The sequence below is a fragment of the Salmo trutta genome, chromosome 16 (genome assembly GCF_901001165.1).
Source record: "Salmo trutta chromosome 16, fSalTru1.1, whole genome shotgun sequence".
Classification (NCBI taxonomy): Eukaryota; Metazoa; Chordata; class Actinopteri; order Salmoniformes; family Salmonidae; genus Salmo; species Salmo trutta.
The window spans coordinates 34,717,977-34,736,379 of NC_042972.1; the positions used below are offsets into that span (position 1 = coordinate 34,717,977).

Consider the following 18,403-nt stretch of genomic DNA (forward strand, 5'->3'; position numbering starts at 1 on the left):
CACAGAGTGGTCAGATGGGGTATTTGTTGAGCAGGTTGTCCCGATTTTATTTTGACCCACCTCTGCTCTGAACAGTAGTGTCAAAAGCAGAATGTGACATAACGCACATTTACACCTGGAAAAAACATATTGGTAGACAACACATTCTAGAAGCACTAAATGTGTTTCCAGTTGTTTTAGAATTGCCGTCAGCGGTGGGTGGTTGTCGCAACATTTCTCACTCCACGTCTCCCACGCACTAATGCTTCCTGCGAGACGAGCATCAGAAGCATGACAATAGCGAGTCGCTTATTTCTTAGCAAACTTGCTTTTTAAATTGTAACTTGCGAAATTACATTATAGGCCTACACAATATGATTTTGGGTCAACAGCGAACTTATTTTAACTTGCAGCATCGTTTAATATATATGATTTTTATCAAGACAGGAAGACAAATGTAACTAGCTGAAAGTAAAATTGGTTGGCGCGACGACACTTCAAACCACAGTAGCAGTCGGCAAAAAACAATGCGCATATGGAACGCAAACAAAAAAAGGAAGTGATCTCAGCATGGTTTTAATTTCCTGTTCTTAAATATTCGCGTTGTGTTTTTATCGACAAAAACGTATACGGCAATATAGTTTTTACTTAAATGACGTAGTTACCCATTTGCTTCTCGCCTTGCTGAAAATAGCAAGCTCATTTTCTGTCATGTTTTGGGACTTTTATCGACACTTCTGGACGGCTCATATTTTAAGCGAGCTATACTAGCAAGGTAAGCTACCGACGTACCGTAACTAACGCTAGCGTAGTTCGCTAGTTACAATACTGTAAACCAGCTAGCTTGGTGACAAAGGGTATGACAAATGCTAGCTAGCTAATTGCAATATGGGTAAATGCATTGTTACATCCAATCTCAGCGTTAGGCTAACTAACAAGTGGTGGTTTTCGTGCAGCTAGCTAAATTAGCGTTGGTTAACTACTAACGTTAGCGAAATGGCCATGTTGTAGCCAACAGCTAGCTGTCTGAATTAAGCTAGTTAATCTAGTAACTAAAAAAAGCTATGTCAACTATCACATTAACACCATATTTTAGTGATTTGTTATACCGTATATTGTTTTGGTGGACAAACTAAAACACCACTAACATATTGCAAGTGACATCTCACTCTTTGCTCTGTGGGTCCTAGCTGTGTCGTTACATAGTCTGATAAACCCTATTTTTATATATATATATATATATATGATTTAATCTTGTCTCTTGGCGGCCTCACTGAGTTTTGACCCCTTTTACACGGTCAGATTGTGAGTAGGGGGTGTGTCCCAGCTGGGCTGGATGAGTCAAGGCAGATTTACTTGTCTAAGCCTCTTAGATGCACAAGCATTAGGCAGGGTTGTGTACTGAACACTGCCTATCAGGCCTTCTTGCCCCATAAACCTATTTTTCCTATGCAGAGAGCAAGCAGTCAGTACCACATAAAAAATTCGTTTTATATTTTTTTATTTAACTAGGCAAGTCAGTTAAGAACAAATTCTTCCTTTCAATGACAGCCTAGGAACAGTGGGTTAAGTGCCTTGTTCAGGGACAGAACAACATTTTTACCTTGTCAGCTCGGGGATTCGATCTTGCAACCTTTCGGTTACTAGTCCAACGCTCTAACCACTAGGCTACGCTGCCGCCGGTAGATACTCTGATTTCTAATCATCAATAACTTATGCAAAGAATGCCATTATGATAATGATACAGTGCATTCGGAAAGTATTCAGACCCCATGACTTACTCCACATTGTTACGTTAGCCTTATTCTAAAATTGATTCCCCTCAATCTACAAACACAATAGCCCATAATGACAAAGCGAACACAGGTTGACATTTTTGCAAATGTATTTAAAATAAACTGAAATCACATTTACATAAGTATTCAGAGCCTTTACTCAGTACTTTATTCAAGCACCTTTGGCAGTGATTACAGCCTTGAGTATGATGCTACAAGCTTGGAACACCTGTATTTGGGGAGTTTTCCCCCCATTCTTCTCTCCAGCTCCTCGAGCTCTGTCAAGTTGGATGGGGAGTGTCGGTGCACAGCTACATTCAGGTCTCTCCAGAGATGTTCTATCCGCCCTCTAGCTGGGCCACTGAAGGACATTGAGACTTGTCCTGAAGCCACTCCTGCATTGTGTTGGCTGTATGCTTAGGGTTGTCATGTTGTTGGAAGGTGAACCTCGACCCAGTCTGAGGTCTTGAGCAGGTTTTCATCAGTACTCCGTTAATCTTTCCCTTGATCCTGACTAGTCTCCCAGTCACTGCCGCTGAAAAACATCCCAATAACATGTTGCTGCCACCATGCTTCACCGTAGGGATGGTGCCATGTTTCCTCCAGATGTGATGCTTGGCATTCAGGCCAAATAGTTAAATCCTGGTTTCATCAGACCAGAGAACCATGTTTCTCATGCTCTGAGAGTCCTTTAAGTGCCTTTTGGCAAACTCCAAGCTGGCTGTCGTGCCTTTTACTGAGGAGTGGCTTCCATCTGGCCACTCTAGCGTATTTGGTGGAGTGTAGCAGAGGTGGTTGTCCTTCTGGAAGGTTCTCCCATCGCCACAGAGTAACACTGTCAGAGTGACCATCGGGTTCTTGGTCCCCTCCCTTCTTCCCCGATTGCTCAGTTTGGTTGGGCGGGGAGCTCTAGGAAGAGTCTTGGTGGTTCCAAAATTCATCCATTTAAGAACGATGGAGGCATTGTGTTCTTGGGGGACCTTCAATGCTGCTGACATTTTTTGGGTACCCTTCCCCAGATCTGTCTCGACACAATCCTGTCTCAGAGCTCTATGGACAATTCCTTCGACCTCATGGCTTGCACTGTCAACTGTGGGACCGGTGTGTGTGCCTGTGTGTGTGTGTGTATATATATGTATGTGTGTATATGTGTATGTATGTATATATATATATATATATATATATATATATATATATATATATATATATATATATATATATATATATATATATATATATAAATATAAATATGAGACAGGTGTGTGCCTTTCAAAATCATGTCCAATCAATAGAATTTACCATTGGTGGACTCCAATCAAGTTGTAGAAACATGTTAAGGATGATCAATGGAAGCAGGATGCACATGAGCTCAGTTTCAAGTCTCATAGCAAAGGGACTGAATAGTTATGTAAATAAGGTATTTTTGTTCTTTTTATTTTTAATACATTTGCAAACATTTCTAAAAACCTTTTTTCACTTTATCATGAGGGGGTATTGTTTGTAGATTGATGGAAAAATTTATATATTTAATCAATTTTAGAATAAGGCTGTAATGTACCAAAATGTGGGTAAAGGGAAGGGGTCTGAATGCACTGTATATTCTGAATTGGGGGAGTATGGACAAAAATCCACATGGTTTTTTTTGCGGGGGGAATGTTTTGTTTTATAATTTATTTTCTTCTGGCTTTCAATTTTCAGTAGCTCTTACACAAAGTGCCATGACTATGAAAATGATATTTTCTGAATTGGGGGAGGATGGACAAATATCCACAGGTTTTTTTATTTGATACATTTTCTTTTAGAATTTTTTTGAAAGCACCCAATCTTCAGTAACTCTTAGACAAAGCGTGCCATGACTATTGAAGTTCTTAATCGGGGAGGATGGACAAAAATCCACATGTTTTTTTTTTCCCGGGGGGAATGTTTTGTTTTTAGAATTTATTTTCTTCTGGCTTTCAATTTTCAGTAGCTCTTACAAAGTGCCATGACTATGAAAATGATATAGTCTGAATCGGGGAAGGATGGACAAAAATACACAGCTTTTTGTATTTTATTAGAATTGTATTAGAATTTTTTTCAGCTTTCAATCTTCAATAGCTCTTACACATCGCGCCATGACTATGAAAATTATATTTTCTGAATTGGGGGAGGATGGACAAATATCCACAGGTTTTTTATTTCATTAATTTTCTTTAAGAATTTTTTGAAAGCACCCAATCTTCAGTAACTCTTAGACAAAGCGTGCCATGACTATTGAAGTTCTCAATCGGGGAGGATGGACAAATATCCACAGGTTTTTTTGTTTATTTGTAGGATTTTGGTGCTTTCAATCTTCAATAGCTTTTACACAAAGTGTGCCATGACTACAGAATGAGCCCCAAAACATGCTTTATTTATTGATTTTGATTATATAACTGACATTTTTATAATACATTTGTCATGCCTACTAAATGGAATTCAAGCAATTTAACCGACGTCGGTCAATTAGTTGTTTAATAATCGAGGGATAAAAAAAATCTTCTGTGTAATTGCTCAGCTCTAACAGCAGCTCATCTCTGTAATGCACCACCCCTATTACACTCTCCTTTCATGCAAAATTTTAGCAGGTGTAGTTCACTCCACCCAAAAATTATCAATAACAATAAACCTTAAAGGGATGGTCTAGGCTACTTTCATGTTAAGGTAAGAAATTATCTTACCCAAGGTTGTCCTCATAGGCCAGTTGTGACACCTCCCATTGTCAGCTTGGAGAGATGCGTGTTCAGGTTGTTTTACGGACGTGACGTCACGCATTGATACTGACCCAAATATATTTGATTTCAGTATGGAGTGTGTTTTAGATATCCATTTTAGAATGAATTACGTTTTTAAAAATTGTATTATTTAAATTCTATAAACTGTTGAAGATTAAAAGCCACAAAAAAAAAAGTGTATTTTTGTCCATCCTCCCCTGATTCAAAATATATAATTGTCATACTCATGGCATGCTTTGTATAAGAGCTATTGAAGATTGAATGCCAGAAAATACAAAAATCTAAGGCATGCAGACAGGCAGTAGCCTTATTTAAATTGAGATTTTAAAATGGTGTCAGGCCCAATCTCAGTATAATATTCTTTAGGGGAAGGAGCACATATGTAGGGCTTAATAGCTTTGATGTTTAGGTTGTCTATGATTCATTTAGTGTAATTGTCTTGTTAAGCATTCATAATCAACCAACTGAAATCTGTTTTTAGCTTTACTAGCCTATTCACCTTTTTGTAATTTTAAAAGCTAATGCTGTTCCTCAGTTTGAAAACAACCCAAGTCCTGTTTATGGCCATATCCTTGTGGTATTTAAATGTCTGAAGGGACAGAATAGGTGTGGGCTCCACCTAGCCATTTAATGGCCTGGACTGGAGTAGAATCCTCCTTATTTCCTCCATACGCCAGGCTCATACAGTAGAGCTCTCCTCTGAGCTCCTCTGTGTGTGTTCTCTCACTGCCGAGTTATACAGCACGAAGCTCCCTGCTCCTTTGTTGTTGTCCATGAAGTGGTGCGTGATGGGGTTATTCAGAGTTGTATGAAAGGCTGCTTTCCCGCTGCACCCCCTCTAGTTCCCCTTTAGAGAAGTCCAAACAACACCAATGTCCCCTGCAGCTTTATAATTCAGAAATATAATGTTTCTGTCTCTCTCAAAGCCTTATGAATGAATGTACAGCATTTCTAGAGAACAGGTGAAAAGGTGTTTAAACATGTTTTCTTCATGACTGATTAAATTCAAAAACACTGTTTTTAGGACATTCAAGATGATATGCCTGACCAAGGAGCTGGGCTGTGCAGAATCACTGATTATCAAATCACCTTGAATTCCAAACAGTAACTCATTATTAGGTGATCAAGATTAGCAAATGCTCCTGCTGATATTTACATTTGATAGTCTTTGAGCCAGACTTTGTTTTTGCTTTTGCGTTGTTGACTGAGGCTGTAGATTCTGAATGGGGGACTTTACAAGGCTATGAGTAGGAGCAGTTCACCATTTTGATGCGGGTGATTCAAGCGTTATGGACATAACAATTGCATGCAAAATCACAACTTTAATGTCTCACAGAATGAACAAACAAAATATAGGCAAAATGAAACTGACATTAACGTATGTGTGTCTATGGTATCCTGTGGGGGGAGTGTGTACCCCAAAAAGCAGACTTTTTTCAATTGTGGCATGTTGAAGAAATAAAGAAAATAAGAAGCGTTATGGATGTTTCATGACATTAACAAGCTTTTTGGGGAGATTGAACATATAAGCAAAAGTCTGAGGTGTACAGTGCATTCGGAAAATATTCAGACCCCTTGACTTTTTTCACATTTTGTTGCGTTACAGTCTTATTCTAAAATTGATTAAATCGTGTGTCCCCCTCATCAATCTACACACAATACCCCATAATAACAAAGCAAACACTGGTTTTTAGAAATGTTGTAAATATTACATTTACGTAAGCATTCAGACCCTTTACTAAGTACCTTGTGAAGCACCTTTGGCAGCGATTACGGCCTTGATTCTTCTTGGGTATGACGCTGCAAGCTTTTTAAAAACCAAATTAAAATCCATTTTAGAATAAGGCTGTATCGTAACAAAATGTAGAAAAATTCAAGGGGTCTGAATTTTTTTTCCGAATGCACTGTAAGTCTTATCAAAACATAGCCAAGCATTTCCTTCTAAATAGATAGCTAAGCACAAAAACATATCTTTTGATATTGTAATTTCCATTTTTACTTTAGAGAGGTGCCTTTATGGATGCCTTTATGGATGTTAGTCTGAAATAGACATTCAAATCTTAAAGATTTCTTGATCAAAATGTGTCAACAAATTTGTTAGCATTTGTAGTGTTTTAAAAATGTCAGCAAAAGGCATAGTGTTTTAGGATTGCGTAATTACCTGAATAGGGGTGGCAGGTAGCCTAGGGGTTAGAGCGTTGGACTAGTAACCGCAAGGTTGCAAGATCAAATCCCTGAGCTGACAAGGTAAAACTCTGTCGTTCTGCCCCTGAACAAGGCAGTTAACCCACTGTTCCTAGGCCGTCATTGAAAATAAGAATTTGTTCTTAAACTGACTTGCCTAGTTAAAGGTTAAATAACAAAATTCAATACAAGACCAGGTACCACACCCTAAAATGTATTTTTCTCTCTCGCTCTTCATAAATATCAGCCCCTACCAGTTGAATGTAGTCACAAAAATATCATATTTTGGGGTAATTACAATTTTTCTGAAATATTTACATTTACATTTAAGTAATTTAGCAGACGCTCTTATCCAGAGCGACTTACAAATTGCATATTGTAACAAAATATGCAAATGAGACCATATGCATGTGCCTATACTGCCAATCTACTGTTCTGGACACTAGATGAAGTAAGTATATTTTGGAGGGCTTTCATTTGAAACTATTCACATATTATCTAAAAAACAGTACTGCCATGTATGAGAAATGCATTTCAGCATATATTTTCCAAGATATTCTTAGCTTGAACCCAATTTTCAAGATATCAGCAATTGCTTCAGTAAAAGTCTGAGGGATATATCTCGGAACAAGCACACAAAATCTGGTGAATGCACAAGTCTGTGAAGCTACGATTTGATAAATCAATATCCATCACATTCACAACTTATCAATGTTACTGATATCATCATGCTGAAAAAGGGTATTGACAATGAAAAGAAAGGACCCATTTGTTGACCATATAAAATCCATATCAAATCTTAATGAAAGTTAGCTTTACAGACAAAGTTTAAATAATCCGACGTAAGGTCTTCCCTGTGGCTCAGTTGGTAGAGCATGGTGTTTGCAACGCCAGCATGGTGTTTGCAACGCCAGGGTTGTGGGTTCGATTCCCACGGGGGCCAGTACAAAAAAAAATGCATGAAATGTATGTATTCACTACTGTAAGTCGCTCTGGATAAGAGCGTCTGCTAAAATGTAAAAAATGTGTATGTTTTACAAAACTTTTTTTGTAAAGAACGTTATGGATTATACATTGCCTGTCCCAGTCACTCCCCCTATATTTGCAAGACTGTAGAACATGCAAACAAAACTCAAGACACTCAATTTGGTCTGTATTGCTTCATTAACATCTCATCTTCCTCATTAACATTGGGGGACAGATGTGAGTGGAAAAACAAGCTCTGTGAGCCCTTTCTAATAGCAATGAAATATCAATGACTAAAAGCCTTTATTTGAGAGTTGGCCTCCTACACTGTAATATAAAAAAAAAAATCATGCAATTCCTGCTTTAACTGGTCGAATAAAAGCTGAACTCCAACATATAGACATTAATGATAATTTGGAATGTGGTTTCATTTGGAAATGTAACTTTATTTTTACATGCTCAGGTTGACTTTTCCATGGAATCACCAATAACTGTCTTTTGGTGACACTGCATGCATGGCTGGTCTGTCATGTCATCTTCATCCCCTTTCTCTCTCTCTGTAGCAGGGAGCATGGACAGCTCCGTGACCCTGTGGCAGTTCCTTCTCCAGCTCCTATTGGACCCCACCAATGATCAGCTGATCTGCTGGACCAATGAGGAGGGTGAGTTCAAGCTGCTGCAGGCGGAGGAGGTGGCCAAGCTGTGGGGCACCCGGAAGAACAAACCTAGCATGAACTACGACAAGCTCAGCAGAGCCCTAAGATACTACTACGACAAGGTACACACACACACGCATGCATAGGCCCCTATAAGATCTCTATTTTTTTTGCCTAATTCCATTTCGTTTTTTTACAAATTCTGTTTTCTCCTTTTTTGTTTTTCAAGGTTTCTGATTTGTCCAAAATGTTTTCAGGTTTTTGCTCTCAAGATCAGTTTTTAGTAGAAAAAATGTAATTGGATGTTCTAAGTCCACAACAATGCTTAAACCACATCAGCAGACCACTTTTGAGGTCTGTGAAAAATCAAAGATGCAAGTGCACAAAGTGTCCTTGGCTCACTTGGTAGAGCATGGTGCTTGCAACGCCAGGGTTGTGAGTTTGATTCCCATGGGGGACCAGTATGAAAATGTATGAACTCACTACTGTAAATCGCTCTGGATAAGAGTGTCTGCTAAATGACAAAAATGTAAAAGCCTTGTTTGGTTAGCGCTGTTTTATGTAGTGCACATGTGATTGCAGAGTTTGCTAAACAAATACCCTCTGGAATGATGAAAATAATCATGATATCATTCTGCCAGGTAGGCATAGGCTACTTTGTAGTTAACATTTAGTTGCAAAGGTTTTTTGGAAAGCCTTCCCATCTACCAGAATACACAAACGAGCACACAGACGTGGATTCACGTGGAGTCACTCATGCATTTTGTTCATGTCCTATGATAATCTTGGGCAAGTCAATACATTTTAAAATAAGTTCATTTTTTTACATTGCTGAATCCTGTTTTAATGTCTGGATTCCATGATCTCGTCCGCGTTCTCCGCATCAGATTTTAGAGGGCCACACACACACAGAGACATACACGCAGCATGAATTACAACAAACTCAGCAGAATACTGAGATACTATGACAAGGTACACACACTCGAACTTACACTCCGAACTTACAATGCATTAACTTTGACAAGGGGCCCCTTGATGAGACCTGTTGAAAATGAGTGCAGGGTTTATTTTAATGCTGGGCTGGGTAGAGCTATGGGCAGGGAAGTTTCTGTTTTGCCATCCTGTGATGTCACCCATGAACTGCTGGGTTCATGTGTCGCTGTGTGTCTCGTCCACTCTGCCTGTGGTTTGGCCTAAAGACAGCCTGCCTCTGTCAGTGGGTGGGGTGGTGAGCTGTATTTAGCTTGGTACAGACAGGAAGAATGGAACAGTCCCACACAGCGGTTACTCTGTGGGTTGTTTTTGGGGGAGGAAAGAGAGAGTAGAGTGTCTGTCTTGTGTACATCTTTTTCCACATAGTGTAACATTTCTCGCTCTCCCCTACTCTCTCTTCTAGAACATCATTAAGAAGGTGAACGGCCAGAAGTTTGTGTACCGTTTCGTCTCCTACCCAGACATCCTGAAAGGGGATGCCTCTGCTCGGCCGGAAGGGGAGGGGTGTGCAGGGGGTAGCCTGCCCCTGTCCGAGAGGGGGGACAACAACTCCCGAGATGGTGAAGGTGGGGACAGGGGTGGAGGTATGACAGCGACACAGGGGTCCAGTACTAAGCCGTCCAACCGTAATGACTACATCCACTCTGGCCTGTACACCTCCTTCACCCTCACCTCGCTGCAAAATGGACGCCAGCTCTTCAAGTCCATTAAGATGGAGAACCCTGCAGACAAGATGGCCGACAGGAAGTCCAATACCCAGGCTCAAGACCCACTCTCTCAGCAGCCAATGCTGTCGCCGTCAGTTATCAAGTTCGGGACCACCCCTCCCAAGAGAAGCCCTCCGGTTACAATAGAAACACCTAATCCGCCATTGTGCCCTTCCATGGGCGATGTCGTGATGACACACTCTGTCCTCCTGCCTCAGGCTGTGTGTGCGTTTGAGCAAGCCAAGCCCATGGAATCGTCGAGTCTTCGAATCCTGAATAGTTTCAGCCTATCAGAGTTGCCCACTCGGAGCCCCTCCCCCAGCATTGTGCCTGACTCCACCCAGGAGCTGGTGATTGACAGCGACATCGAGTCCATCTCCTCCCAGCCCACAGAGACGCAGATACAGGTGGTAAGGAAAACACACACGCGCACACAACCTACTGCGACATGGAGACCATCTCCGTCCAGTCCACAGAGTCGCAGATTACTAAACATGAAGATGGATTTAGCATTCATGTTTTTGCTTTCTGTGATTCAACTGCTTTCCCCCCCCCCAATCTTTCAGGTGCAGAGTTTTGGCCAAATGTCAGGTGGTGAGGTGTGTGTAGAGAACAGGGACAAGGGAGGGAATAGGGAGATGAGTTTGTCTCCGTTGTGTGTGAGTGGCCATATCACAGGGGGCAAGGCCCGCAAGCCTCCTAAAGTCCTGGAGCTGTCCACTCCTACACTGGTGGTCACCACCTCTGACCTCTCACCTATGAACCTCTACAGCCCCTCCCTTCCCACCGCCTCTCTCACACCTGCATTGCTACAGGTGAGACACACACACACATTCATTTTTACGCAATCTTATACACTCAACACTCACTCAGAATTATTGTTTAAGATGTGTTCTTGATTAGGAGAAGACACATTTACAATTAGGGACAAGGCTAAGTGAAATGTAAACACATTTCATTGCTAGTTTTCCCCCAGCAGATGGCAGCAATTTTGTAGTTTTATTGAACACCCATTCTACCAGTCTGAACAGAGTTACCATGACAATGAGATGTTGACTGTTCGACCACGTGTTCCTGTTGTGATCGTAAGATTAGATCAGCAGGACTTGACAATGGTCTCATTATTCTCTCAGATTCTCCCTCTATGGTTTAACATCTATGTTAATGTGGTCATGAGACAGCGCTGTTTGAGCCAGCCCCAGGCCAGCTTCTCTGGGTTGACTTTTCCTTGGGCTGCTGGGAAACCATCAAAGCCTCCATTATGGATACAGAAGAGCACATCTTTTCTCTTCTGGTCTTTATCAAGTCTGCACGACTACTTGTACTTAAAGCTGGAATTCTAGTTTTGAGAACAATTTTGTGGCATAATTTGAGATATTCCCAAATGACTACTTATGTGTCCAAATCTATTGCTGACTAGCTCCTTGTTTTTGTGTGTGTGTGTATTTACAGACACCCACTCTGTTGCTGACCCCCAGTCCCCTTCTGTCTAACATCCACTTCTGGAGCACGCTCAGCCCGGTAGCTCCCCTCAGCCCTGCCACCCGGCGCCAGCAGGGCGCACACACCCTGTTCCAGGTCAGAACACACCCCCACTCTCCTCACTCTATCCTCACTCATCCCTCTCAGGGAACCCTCCAATCTCCACTGCACTTCAGTCTTTCTCTTATCCTTCTTTCTGTCCTTGTCCTCTCTGTCAGTTCAATATGACTACTAGTGTGCTCCGAGCATGGAACGGTAATCAGAGTGCGAGTCCAAATCAAAGTATATGAAACGGAGCACGGATGGTTGTTCGCAGATGCATACTTCGTTTGTACACATTTCTCAGTATTAATCGATTCAAGCTTCAATTGAAATATTCCCAGGATTGTTGGTGTAATATGACGAGCCAAGTAAAAAAACTACTCAACATTTCTTGAAAACAATGTCTGCTGGTTTTGAGCTGAAGTGAGAGAAAATTAACTCATACTTTGGAATGAAAAGTTGCCCAATCACATCTCGTGTTGCCTTGATACGTTAAAAATAAATACATACTGTGTTAATTATGAAATGTTTAATTGCCTAGAATAGCCACTGTAGTGTGCGTAGACCGCAGGCTAACTGATAAAGAATTGGTAGCTAATGTTGGCCATCTACATTACCTTTTCATTACATTCGTTTTAGGTAGATTTTTACATGTAAAACTAGCTGGCTGGCTAGATTAATACTTTTTACATATAGGTGGCTGATAATTATGAAGTTACATGCTTGCATTTACTTTATGTAGTTGTTTTGTCTGTATTGGTCAAAGGTAATGCAGTAGCAGGGGAATGCTTCTCAAAATGTACATTTTTATGCATTCTCCACACTCAAGCGTCCTCGGAGAACGAACTCTGAACATGAGTGTGGAGCAAGGTAGTATGCATATTGAGAAACACCCTGTGTTTCTACTCCTTACTGTGTCATCTGTTTCTGTCCTCTATTATATGGACCCAAATTCTGCTCTTTATGACCCATTTGAAGCAGTTCTGTGTCCTCATGTGTTCTCTTATGTGTTCTCTTCCAGTTCCCCTCGGTGCTCACCCCTCATTTCCATATCCCCACACACAACCTGGATGGGACCAACACCCCTGGACCCCTCACCCCAGACCCTCATAAGACATAAGAGACCTTATCATTGGAACCTGTGGAGCCCCCAGACACTGACGCCCTACTTCAGCTCCTTCCACACCTCCCAAACAGACACAAGACACGGTGGTTCACAACTCCCCTAAAGAGGGCTTAGCCAGACTTTTTAGGAATTGCCATAGTAACGGGTGCTGCAAAGTTCACGGATTGGATGCTGAGCAGTCACAAATGTGCATCTCTACCTGGAACAGGCAATTGTGTCTCCGTTCTTGAGACCAATGGTATTACAGATACATTTTTTTATATGTGAACCTTCATATTATTTCCTTCTTCTATTCTGTTTGATGCTGTGTCGTCAATTCCAACTCAGTTTTTAGATGTTTTCATTGATAATGTTCCTGCTATTTGTTGTATGTTTTAAACCAGGGGTCTCCAACAGGTCAATCACGAGATACCAGTAACTCGTAGACCACCTATGAGTAGCTCGCAAAACAATTCTGAAAGTACATGCAATTTTCACGTGTTTCACTGCAAACTGTCATAAACAAATCTCACAAGTATCGGACACCGCAAGCTCCCAGCTACTATCAAACCAACACATATTGACATTATCCCACCCCTGGTTAGCCACTATTGACTTAAAAAGCCAAACGTAACACAATATCTGCCAATGAATTTCCAGCAATATTGCCCCTTTCTGTCTGTAGTGCGGGCGTTTGTCTTACTCCGTGTGTAGCCACTAGTGATGGGTCATTCGCGAACCCATCACTTCATTTGGCTCCCTGATTTGCATACTTTTACTATTGCTTTTGAGCTCCAGACATCGATTATCTGAAGATAAATTATAAAAACATTCTCTGAAGATGCTAATTCCTCAGTGCAGGAACAATATAGTGAGGAGAGAGTGTCATTAAGTCCATCTAATAATTTTGTCACAGTCTGACATAATAATAGGCAACGTTTTAGGATTTAAATTAGAGATTGACTTTTCTTTCATGGTTTTAGGTCAATTTCTAAGCATTAAAGAGCTGTTTGGGAGCCAAATTAACGGCTATTTCTGGTGAACGGCGCTAAATGATCTGGCTCACAGAAAAGACTCGGAATGACTAGTAGGCAGTTCATGTGATAACCCTCTTGTGGGTTGACAGAAATACTTTCCCCAAGACCTTCTCAATTAAATGCTAACTGCAAAATGGGCTTACCTGGCAGAAGTATATCATGAGTAAGTATGTCATTTGTATCGATTATTTATTATTTGCAAACTGCGTGAAATGAGCACCATCGCTAGACCGGTACATTAGACGGCACACTAGAAGCGCAATTAAATATAAAAAAATGGGAATTTCACTCAAATCTAAATGTTCGTTCTTTTTAGTATTGACATTGATTCAGAACATCCAGTTTGGTTGTTTCTCTGAACAATTGTAATTTTTGAGAGCGATAAACAAAAAAATCTAAAACCAGGAAAAATAAAACGGAGAAAACAGAATCTGGGAAAATATTAAACCAAATTTGGGTATTTTTATAGGGCCCTCCTTAGTTTTTTAAAAAACATTATTTTACAGGGAATATTGACAGAAAACAGTGCACTACTTTCTCTTGTACACTAAGGATCCGGAGAGGAGAATAATGTATATATTTGAAAGCTAGAAAATAGGTTGTAGCTCGTGACATGTTTAATTTGTTAAAAGTTGGAGACCACCTCAGATGGGAAATGCTTCAACTGGCCTCTGCTTGCCAACACCAGCTCTACCCTTACCATAACCCTCATCTGAAACTTTACCCTCACATCAATCCCAAACCTCAATCCCCTCTTCTACATGCTATTATATATGAAGCAGTGTGAGGTCTGTCAGAAACATGCCCCTGCTCTCGGAAGTGTGTAACTGTTGCCATAACAGATGAAGTCCTTACTGTAACGCCCTCACTTAGACCAGTAGGGAGGCCACATCAGAACAAAACCAAAACACCTCACACCCACCATTTATACCAGAGACAAATGGGCATATGTGACCTATGGGTTGGTAATGCTTGAATTTGTGTGAAAAAGCCCCTATCCCTCTGTGGGTCCATTTATGAGAAGCCATAACCCTTACCTTTATCCCAACCTTAAACCTAGCCTTAACCATATTCCTAACCTACAAAGGAAATCTAAACCAACCTGTGGCCTCAGGTAGTACAATGGACCATTATTATCACCTCCTTTGACAAATAGCCACTAACCTTGTGGAGATTGAGCAAATAATGATCCTCACCCTAAACTAACCCTAAGGCTATGCACTTCTGTTGATATAAAGCCATAAGAAAAACATTAAGTGTGTGAAGCAAAATCACATCCTGACTCCGAATATAGAATTGATAAGTGAGGAGTACTTTCACTGGTGCTAGTGTTGGATGGCATATTGTCAATCTAACCTGCAGCATTGCTCCATAAGACTCAGCCATTTTAATGTGGTGCCTTAACCCCCAAGCCAAACATGAAGAGGAGGAACAACCATCCCTCCTCTCCACCCTATCCTACTCCCTCTGCCCTGGTCTCCAGTGCCTATACGCTCTCCCTGGGAGCAAACCTCAGCTTCTACAGAGCACTAACAGTATTTGGTTTATAACGTGAATTGATAAAGTAATAGACTACATAATGTAAGTATTATAGATTTCTACCGGTCCTTTACTCGTCTGTAAAGTCGGCTCTCCTATGTGTTTTTTTCCCCAGGTGTGGGTAAAATGACCCTTGTGTGTAAAACGACCCTTGCCATGACATGGCCAGTGAATAGCCTGGGGGGGTGCCAGTCTGTTTTTGCGTTGCAAACATGTCACCTTGTCAAGACTGTTTAGAAAGGGCAATGATGTGACACGGTTGAAGGCAGAAGCAGGCTGCTGTCAGAATACAGGGTGTTCACAAAGCCTGTCACAATAGCGTTTTTTACGTATTCTCATGACGTTGTAATGTGACATAACATTTACATTTTGGTTTGTATGATTCATGTTTTAGAACAGGTTTGCATAGGTATTGTGATTTGAATGACAGTCATCTTAAGTATGGCATATCGTCACCCACATTTGCAAGTCCTGTGAATGAGGAACATGAGGAAAATTTTTAGGGAGATTCTGCTCAACTCGATTTTGCACGAGCTAAAACATGTACAGTACACCTGTATATGATTTATCAGTACACCATCAAACCTGTCTTAATCCCTCTCTTCTTTCCCTCTCTTTGTGTCTATGTTATCTGCTTATGAGGTGTCAGATACAATCATATGACAGAGAAAATAGTGATGTGAACTTCAGCTGACATGTATTTTCAATGAATTCTACCCCTCCCCATCACCCTAACAATCTGAATTGTAATCTGTGGTTTTGTTACATGACCAGATGCGAGGCTCCATGCTGTTCTATAGTCTGTTTTTAATGGTGATGTCTTTGGTTTTTACACGGTTTTCTATACTCATTGGACTAATGGCATTGACTATTTGAGCATCGAAGCCTTAAGGAGTGAAACTTAAATCCATGTCTTTGTTAAGTATTTTGATATTGTTAATATTGTCTGTGTAGGTGTGTGTCTTAATGTTGGCATTTAGAACAATGGGTGCCTGTAGTATGAGATTTTACAGCATCGCTTTTCTGTGTTTCAAATTAGACTTTTTCCCCAGTGTTCTTTCAAAAAGCTATATTGATCTAATTATAGCTGTAAATGAATATTGTGTACATTTCTATTTCCAAATCAACAGCAAAACTATGCACAAAGTACTTTATAATGCAAATCTAAGGATTAAATCTTAAATATTTATATTCTAAGGAAGTGTGTCTAAGAGGCATGACTTTAAATGAAGCAGAGTCCCTATGTTTAGTTTGGCCTTATAATAGATGTGTATTTCCTCTAAACTAAAGAGTTAGATTTATTAACGTGACACAGTAGTCATAAACAGAATTCTATATACATACTATAGTTCTGATAAAGACAACCTCTGAATACGAAGCCATATTAAGGATTTTGATTCATGTTGCACAAAACATTACACCTAGTACATATTTCAGAAAAATGTGTATTTTACATTAAACCCTCTAGAGTCGATTGATGCACCTGTTCGTCAATCTAAGTTACATAACAAAAAAATCCCCATCAAAATCTGTCAAGCTAGAGAGAGGTTTTTTTGTTGTTGAATTGGACACGTCTCAATCCACCGCATCCGCCAGTGTGACACTTCCACATCTGAGGTGAAAGGTGGCAGAGCTAGACCGGTGTTTGTCAGATCATGAGACATCCCAAAAATTGGTCTTCTCACATAAACGTCTAGCGTCTGAAGGGTTTGACCTACACTGTGGAAAGGGAAGATTCTCACGAACACGATGGTGTTCTCCGTTTTGCTCTAGGACCCCCACTAGTGTCATGGGACTTCTCTAAACGTAACCCATACCTGTAAAAAAAAAAAAAAAATCTAAAATGTATGAAGGTAGTTTTGTGCCTACCCCAAAAAGGGGTTAAATAAAGAAAAATATATATTTCCTGAGTTTTTAAAATATTTCCTAGATTAAAGGCGGACACTTCAAAGCCTTGTTTCTTGTAATGTATTTTTTGACTGTCCCTTTTGCCATTTATGAATGTGTTATTCAATGCGTTTCTATGGGCTTTAGTAGTAATGGCCGAAATCAATATTTCATATTTTTTTGATACCTAAAGTGGTCCTAAAATTAAAAATCTAATAGGAAAATGATCCATAGTATGACCATTTTAAAACAATGCCATATGACAGCTTAGCACCCCTCTCCTAAAGAATTAAACCACATTTTTCCTTGAATCACAATTCTTGAAATTCACTGCTTGACTGAAAGACCTTACAGATCATTGTAAGTGTGGGGTAAAGAGATGAGATAGTCATGTTAAACACTACTATTGCACACAGAGTGAGTCCATGCAATTTATAGAGTATCACAGTATGAGTCATAACCATAAAACCTAGCGGTCAAACAGGAAAATGGTTCCAATCGTTTTTCCACCTTTCGTTTTTCTCATAGGGCATTTCAGAAACACTTAAAGGGCTGTGTTTCATGATGCTTCCGTGGCGTGACATTTTGATTACCATGTAAATCTCTCTAGGACAAGGTGACTTTTATGAATATATTTGCCTGTATTTACCCCCCCATGCTAATTAGCTGCTAATGTAGCTATCATAAAGAACTAAAAATGCCATGATGATCTGGACGAGACTGTCGAATCGGGGAAAAGGTAAGAATCTCTGGATTAACTCTCTAATGTTAGTTAAATGTAGTAATTAATACATTGCATACATTTCTTTAAATGGACAATTATGTGAACTGTCTTGTGCAAGTTTTAAATTGACACAATACCTGTTAGCAAAGATGTCAACTAAAGATGACATGTAGGAGCTTGCAGGAACTTACAGCCTTATTCTAAAATTGATTAAATTGTTGTTTTTCGTCATCTACACACAATACCCAATAACGACAAAGTAAAAACAGGTTTTTAGAAATGTTTGCAAGTTTATTAAAATAAAAACATCACATTTACATAACTTCACACCCTTTACTCAGTACTTTGTTGAAGAACCTTTGGCAGCAATTACAGCCTCGAGTCTTCTTAGGTATGACGCTACAAGCTTGGCACACCTGTATTTGAGGAGTTTCTCACATTCTTCTCTGCAGATCCTCTCAAGCTTTGTCAGGTTGGATGGGGAGCGTTGCTGCACAGCTATTTTCAGGTCTCTCCAAAGCTGTTAGATAGGGTTCAAGTCTGGGCTCTGGCTGGACCTCTCAAGAACATTTAA

General features: G+C 40.2%; 1 protein-coding gene across 1 annotated transcript; it reads left to right on the top strand.

Moving 5' to 3' along the window:
• The first annotated feature begins 245 nt into the window (after window positions 1-245).
• On the top strand, window positions 246-17,169 carry elk4 (ETS transcription factor ELK4). The gene is made up of 6 exons (XM_029694139.1): window positions 246-754; window positions 8,221-8,435; window positions 9,710-10,423; window positions 10,580-10,828; window positions 11,466-11,591; window positions 12,559-17,169. Exons 2-6 carry the CDS (start codon window positions 8,229-8,231, stop codon window positions 12,655-12,657), a joined length of 1,395 nt encoding a protein of 464 aa, XP_029549999.1. The 5' UTR covers window positions 246-754; window positions 8,221-8,228; the 3' UTR covers window positions 12,658-17,169.
• Window positions 17,170-18,403: the final 1,234 nt, after the last annotated feature.